Source organism: Macrobrachium nipponense, chromosome 6 (assembly GCF_015104395.2).
Source record: "Macrobrachium nipponense isolate FS-2020 chromosome 6, ASM1510439v2, whole genome shotgun sequence".
In the NCBI taxonomy this organism is placed as follows: Eukaryota; Metazoa; Arthropoda; class Malacostraca; order Decapoda; family Palaemonidae; genus Macrobrachium; species Macrobrachium nipponense.
In genome coordinates, this window is record NC_061108.1 from 107,384,529 (window position 1) to 107,392,028 (window position 7,500).

A 7,500-nucleotide genomic window follows, 5' to 3' on the forward strand; every position below is an offset into this window, starting at 1 on the left:
ATAACGAGAAATAAGAAGACAAAATTGTCCCGTAGTATATTAATTCTCCCCATCCTTCGCAGTTCACATAAAAAACATTGTTTACTTCATACATAATATCATAAATACGTTACACAACTGATGATTCTGAGGTATCCCATTATTGATCAACAATGCTATTCGGTCAGCCAATTAAGATTATCAACACCATGATTTTGAGCTTTAGTGGCGAATGCATGATAATCAGCTTCGAGATCTGCCGTGGGAATTCCATGCAGTGTTCAATCCTATCTTTCTTGATTAACGGCAATCTGTTCCTGGCTCTGCTTCTCTTTGTTCGATCTGTCACTCTCCTGGTGGTTCTTCTCCTTACTGGAGCTATTTTGATCTTGGTTCGGAGTCTCCTTATCAGCGCCGTTTTGCGCCGAAGACTTACGAGCACCCGAGGGTCTGGGCGGTTTTCGGCCCTTCTTTTTGGGCTTCCTCTTGGAGGAGTTCGGCGTCCACGACAAATTGTAAGAGTTGCTGACCATGTAGTGATAGCGAGCGTACTGCTTCCACCGAAGGATTTGCGTGAACTCGACACCAGGGCGAATGAGGTCCTTGCACGCTCTTCTGTGCCTAGAAAAAGAGGAAAGGTATAATATCCTTCAGGTTTCTCTCAAACATGACCTTTCTCCGGCATGTTTATGCACAAATAGGTAATGGGAAAGTCACTGCAATAAATTCTCCTAATGAACACTATATTCTTTTGAAGCTTGAACTTCAAGACAATGGACCCTGTGTGCTTGTTCCATATGAATGGGGTTCATCTTCTCAATAATAAGGATCATAATAAATACTTTTTTTATAACTATGTTTACCAGTTAACCAGGTTATGAAGACCGACTTCTAACTTAAATTGCAGGCGTATAAGAAATCATAGGCTTTTAGAAAGAATAATATTAGAATCTTCATGTCATCCCAATTTATGGGACATAAAACCACTTTGGATGAGAGAAGGAGTAGATGACTATTATATTACATAAATCTGCTTATTCAGCAAAAAATTACAAATCCTTCCAATACACCAAATTTGGTCCTAATGACAAATCTCTCACAGAGGTCTGCTTTACCACAGAAAAGAGGATTTTTTTTCTTACAGTACCTTACAAGAGTCACACAACCAATATCCGACCGTCTTCTCATAGCAAAGGCTGTCTCGGGTAATTATAAAATCCAACAAATGGATTTAGAGACATCCTCTGGGTTTACATTACCTTCTGCTGGTAAACATACCCAGTAAATGTCAGCACATCAATCTATAATAAAATGGATTCAACTGACAGGTAAGCAATCTCATCATAAATAATTACATCATACAGTAGTTCCTCCAATCCTTACTTGTATGTCCCATTGTTATGGACTTGGTACTGAATCACCAAATGATGCTTCTCGTCGTTTTCATCTTTGCCTCCCTTGGCAATCATCGGTTTCTTCTTGTTCAGACTATCTCTTACGCCACAGAGTTTCCATACCTGAAAGAGAGAGAAAAATGACCCTTTCTATTACATTATTCCCATATTCGCCACCAGTTTATGTTAGTTTGAATTTGACTGAGTTAAGTAACTGAAAAAACCTGGGTGGCTTTCGGCTAAAATGAACATTGGTATTGATACAAAGCACCAAAATATAAAAGAAAATTTTGAAATAAGACTCTGGTTCCAAAATGTTGACATGACGCAAGTATATCTTTGAGCATCATATTAATCTTATGGTTAAAGAATATTGTTTCTTTTAATGCACTGTATACGTATAGCTACTTTCCCATCCCATAAACCATTCTTTTACCTCTGCGCATTTTTCTCTTTCATCTTCTACGCAGAAGAGCTGATAAAGAAGGGCACACGAAAACTGACTAATTTTTCCCATATTTTCAATACAAAATATTTTTGTTACCACAAATAAATGAAGGTAAGGAATCTCTCCAAGTGAGAGATAGAGATTACGATCAGCTTTGAAATGTTCCAGGTAAAGTACAAAGCTGAAGTTAAGTTCCAAACCTCATTCCAGGCACTTCCAGAGATCGCTTTGTTATTAGCCATAGCTAAATATAAGGAATTTCAAGCTCACTTGGATACAGGACCACTCGTTCCTATAGCAGATTCATATCAACCGTGCATTGGACGTTTAGGCCAGTCCCTTACGACGCTCCTGATTGGCTGTTGATATGCCTATCACAGGGCTGGAAACTCTCAGTCTCTCGAGAGAGTTCAAATAGGCAGGATGTATATGTTCCACCTCTCCTGAAAGACGTATCTCTCAGGAGAGGTGGAACATACATCCTGCCTCTGTGAACTCTCTCGAGAGACTGAGAGTTTCCAGCCCTGTGATAGACTCAGAAACATCCAATCAGGGGCGTTGTAAGGGACTGGCCTAGACATCAAATGCACGGTTGATGTGAATCTGCTATGGTAAAATGAAAGTATTTGAATTCTGCAAGGAATAAAATCTATTCTGCACGGTTCTAAAAGAAAGAAAAAGAAGAGAGGAGACAGAATATGGGAAAGTCTTGTACAAATTTCGGCGGTAGTTCCTCTTCTTGAGAGACTGAATGATATGACTATATATATATATATATATATATATATATATATATATATATATATATATATATATATATGTGTGTGTGTGTATATATATATATATATATATTATATATATATATATATAAACACGCACACATACACAAATTAGTCATCACTCCCAAATCTCATGTGAAAGGAGAGCCTCCACTGGATGCAGAATCCTCGTCAGTTTATCACCTTTGGTAAAACGTATTATTCTAGTACATCCCAATGTACTATAGTAGATTCACATCAACCGTGCATTTGATGTCTAGGCAAGTCCCTTATGACTCTCCTGATTGGCTGTTGATAAGCCAATCACAGGGCTGGAAACTCTCATTCTCTCTCGAGAGTTCACATGGGTAGGATCTATGTTCCACCTCTCCTGAGGGATACTTTTGAAAGGCGTATCCCTCAGGAGAGGTGGAACATAGATCCTACCCATGTGAACTCTCGAGAGAGACTCAGAATTTCCAGTCCTGTGATTGGCTTATCAACAGCCAATCAGGAGAGTCGTAAGGGACTGGCCTAGACATCAAATGCACGGCTGATATGAATGTACTATAGTATTAAATTATATCCAGATAAAACTGTAAGCACAATGATCCAGGCCACGACTCATAGGTACTTATTATATGTCATTGCTGAGTAGTTTTTTTTTTTTTTTTTTTTTTCGGGGGGGGGGGGGGGGGGGGGGGGGGGGAGCTCTTGGGGCCGCGTTGTGTTCCGTGGGTTGGGCTGCAGCCATGTAATGACCAAAGCCAATGATAGGAATACAAGTGGTATAAATGATTTATATTTTTTGTCATTCAGTTTCGAATAAAGCCAACGTGATAGCATTTGTGGTGGGACAAAAATAAAAACGTAAAGGCCTTTGTATTTTGAGATATCATGAATGCAGTTCATATTTTCAGCAAATTTGATTTTAGCAGCGAAATAAAATCAAGTCATACTTTGCACTTCGTTTCAACCGCTTATACTCCATTGCCATAAAGTTATTGTATCTGTTCTAGGTTTGCATTCATTACAAATAAACGAAAATTTTAAGCTGAACGTTAATATAATTCCTTCACAGAAAACAAAAGTGTTAATGATTCACATACCTTATCTCTGCTTTCCCTCAAACGGGCTACTTCCTCTTCCATGCGTTTGACTCCAAATCCCTGCACTTGCTTGTCAAACCTGGAAATAAGTGAAAGATTGAAAACAAATATTTGCAAAAATTAGAGGCATCTGGCACCATGATCCTCTGTGAGAAGGGAAAATGTGTGTGCCTAAGGAGGTTTTAAAGTTAACATATAATAAATGTGATAAGAAATGTTTTGAGGCTAGGTGTCTGAACTTGTATTGGAGATGAAATTAAATTTTAATTCATTATATTTGTCTTTTTCAATACGTGATATGTCATGAAAAACATTTTTTTTAAATAGAAATAGATACTACCCACCTAGAGATACGAATTTATAACATGTTTCCTTATTATTATTATTATTATTATTATTATTATTATTATTATTATTATTATTATTATTATTATTATTATTATTATTATTATTTTCAAGGAGTTTACATCGACATAGAGCAAGTCTAAACGAACGTTAACTTAAAAAGCAAAGCGCGCATGGACATCAGATAGAAGGAAACATAGAATAAGCAATATGAAATGGTTCTACAAACCAAAAAATATATATACAAAAACGACATCATAAGACAATAGTAGATAGTATTCAAAGTAGACTCTTTTTTTAAAAATAAAATTCCAGAATTATCAAAGAAGAACACGTAAAGAGGAATGAAGTAGAATATGAAATTGAGACCAAAGGTCAAAAGGTGGGATCTATGAGATCATTCAGCGCTGAGAGGGAAATTGAAAGCAAAAGGTTTTTAAAGTTTGTAACGGGAGAAAAATCTCGCAGTTGCACTGTGAATCAATTATTAGGAGAGGGAGTAAAATAAGATAGAAGAAAGAGCATATGAACGGAGGTACAGTAAAAGGAATGAAAGGGGTTGCAGCTATTGGCAGAAAGGACAATGCAAAGAACCTTAAGTAATGCATACATTGGACTACGTGAGGTGCACTGACGGCATTACCCCCTTAACGGAGAGTATGTGAAAGTGACATGGGAAATAATAATTACGTTACCTTTCTTTAAAGTAGGAGTAAAGTTTAACATCCACTGCGTTGAAATGTTCCAGCGTAGTGACGGTGTGTTCAGCCATATAGCTGCGGTATCTGTCTTTTCTGACATTTTGGGCAAGGACCACCACGTCATCCTCACTCCAACACATGAGGTGCCTCAGGAGGACGAGGCTCTCGTCCATCCTCTCGGCCAGCTGCCTTGGCAAAGATTTTAGTCAATTCATTAACAATTCTATCAAGATTCTCTGATGGAGTAATGTTTCATTGCGTCAATTCACTGCAAATCTATCGTCTAATAATCTATCATTTCGTAAATAATTTAGTGAACGTAATTTAAGGTAACCAGAAAAAGCTTTTCTCTCGGTACTTCTTACTAAACAGTTTTAAATATGTATAGTACATACATATATATGTATATATTACATATATATATATATATATATATATATATATATATAATATGATATATATATATATATATGTATATATATATATATATATATATATATATATATATGTATACATATATATAATATATATCTCTATATCTATATATATAAAGATATATATATATATATATATATATATATATATATATATATTAGGTATATATTATATATATATATATATATATATATATATATATGTATGTATGTATATATATAATATATATATATATATATATATATATATGTATGTATGTGTGTGTATATATGTGCCCATATATGTGTATACATATATTATTATTCTGGCTACAAATGTCTTTTAATATCTAATTCGCTCTACCTCGGAATTGATATATTTTCATATATGTAAACCGAAAGGGAATGTTTTAATTGATAATAATTTCGTCCCCTTGTGGGATGGAACCACCGTCCAGCGGACAGGGACGAAATCAAGATGAATCGATAACGTCACTGTCGTCTTGATTTCGTCCCTGTCCACTGGACGGTGGTTCGATCCCACGAGGGGACGAAATTATTATCAACTAAAAAATTCCCCTTCGGTTTACATATATGAAAATATGTCAATTCCGAGGTAGAGCGAATTAGATATTAAAGGACATTTGTAGCTCGAATGATTTATATGAATCACGGTGATGTGATAATATATTCGTATATATATATATCTAATATATATATATATATATATATATATATATATATATATATATGTGTGTGTGTGTGTGTGTGTGTGTGTGTATGTGTGTGTGTGTGTGTATGTGTACATATATACTTTTGATATTACTATATATGGTACAATAAAATTTCGACTACGCAGTATCTTAAAACAATCCATATGATTCTAGATAAATTACTGATAATCTTGTTCCAGTTAACTTATGCAGGTCCATTAGGAAAAGTAGTCACTTATTGGCAGTGATTTTAAGATCCGTGATACTTCTCAAAAGTCTATTGAATATTTTTCAATGTCAAAGCCATTTTTTATCCTGGTAATTTCAGTTTTGATGCAAAACATGCCCTGGTACACTAAACATCATATCAATAAATTTAGAAGAATTCAAAGGAGGGTCGAGGGGTCATTTGTGATTTTTGCTTTTCGAAATGCCATGAATTAGGGAAAACAAACTTGCACAGGATAATTATAAAAGACAGGAGCAGTGGTAACCCTGAAAGCATCTAGACATCAGCTACAGTAAAGCTCTAGAAGTATGCAGAATTCAATGAAACGTTCAGGTAACAGTTTTGTTTCATGTGCAGCACTTGTGAGGAGATTAATTATAGGTTTGATAGGTAATAATCCATACTCTCAGAAAACCCTGTAATGTAAGTGAGACAAGCTAGTTTTAGTCGGCCAAGGTATCTGATATTTACCACAATTTACCAAAATTGATTTTCCCCTCAGTTACAAAAAACCTCTTGCTGTCCTTTTAATTTAATGGGGTTTGAACCTAGTTGATCAAAGTATTTGTCTATTTCTTGTCAAAACTTTAATGGTGGCAAATATGGATCATTTTTGTATGAATAATAGAGCAGTGTAAAAGGCAAATAGCGAGTATCTGATACATATCTCACCGAAAATACGTGAACCTTTAAAATTAATTACCATAAGATCACTATTATGTGGGTTCTTGATAGTAGTACGTCTTTTTAATTGACTAAGCTCTCTCTCTCTCTCTCTCTCTCTCTCTCTCTCTCTCTCTCTCTCTCTCTCTCTCTCTCTCTCTCTCTCTCTCTCTCTTACATTACACTTAAACTCACCATAACTAAGTGGAAATTTTCATCTAGAATTCTGAAGGCTTCCCTGAGAACAGAGTCTTGTCTCAAGTCAGAATCATCAAGTCCCAGATCCCAAGTCATTTGATTCTTTCCAAGACGTCCTAAGTACCTTGTGAAAGACAATAATACTGTTTAAAACAAAGAACAAGGTTTTGAGCATAGCAGTATAATGAAAAGAGTTAGAAGACTGAAATTTAAAAGTATAATGGTGACTAAATGTCATGTTATGGACACAAAATTAATTAGCTGTTATAGTATACCACGGTTTTATCTACACAACCGTTAAATGTCATGCGTTGTAAATCGTTTGCTAAACTTCGTTTTTGCATATACATAGTTTAAAAGGAAAATAAATTTCTACCGCGTTATTGTATTGCAAAATATGGCAGAGAAATAAATCTTACTTTCAGGATGATTATCTGAAACTTAATCAATGTTTACCTCATCATTTTAAACTCCTTAATTTTAAATTGTAAATTTCGACGGAAACAATCACTTCATTTAACACTCAATTTCATAATGAAAATTGAAAGTG

General features: G+C 35.0%; 1 protein-coding gene across 5 annotated transcripts in view; it reads right to left on the reverse strand.

Moving 5' to 3' along the window:
* LOC135216839 (galactosylceramide sulfotransferase-like) overlaps positions 1 to 7,500 on the reverse strand; it is a 29,493-nt gene that overhangs the window by 160 nt on the left and 21,833 nt on the right. For all 5 annotated transcript variants that reach the window (XM_064252343.1, XM_064252344.1, XM_064252347.1 and 2 more), the window contains 5 exons: positions 6,948 to 7,074; positions 4,729 to 4,919; positions 3,689 to 3,767; positions 1,363 to 1,496; positions 1 to 600 (listed from right to left, as the gene is read on the reverse strand). The exon at positions 1 to 600 is cut by the window's left edge and continues 160 nt beyond it. In XM_064252343.1, coding sequence (XP_064108413.1) covers positions 267 to 600; positions 1,363 to 1,496; positions 3,689 to 3,767; positions 4,729 to 4,919; positions 6,948 to 7,074 — 865 coding nt within the window. In that variant the 3' untranslated portion in view covers positions 1 to 266. The remainder of the gene's footprint in view (positions 601 to 1,362; positions 1,497 to 3,688; positions 3,768 to 4,728; positions 4,920 to 6,947; positions 7,075 to 7,500) is intronic.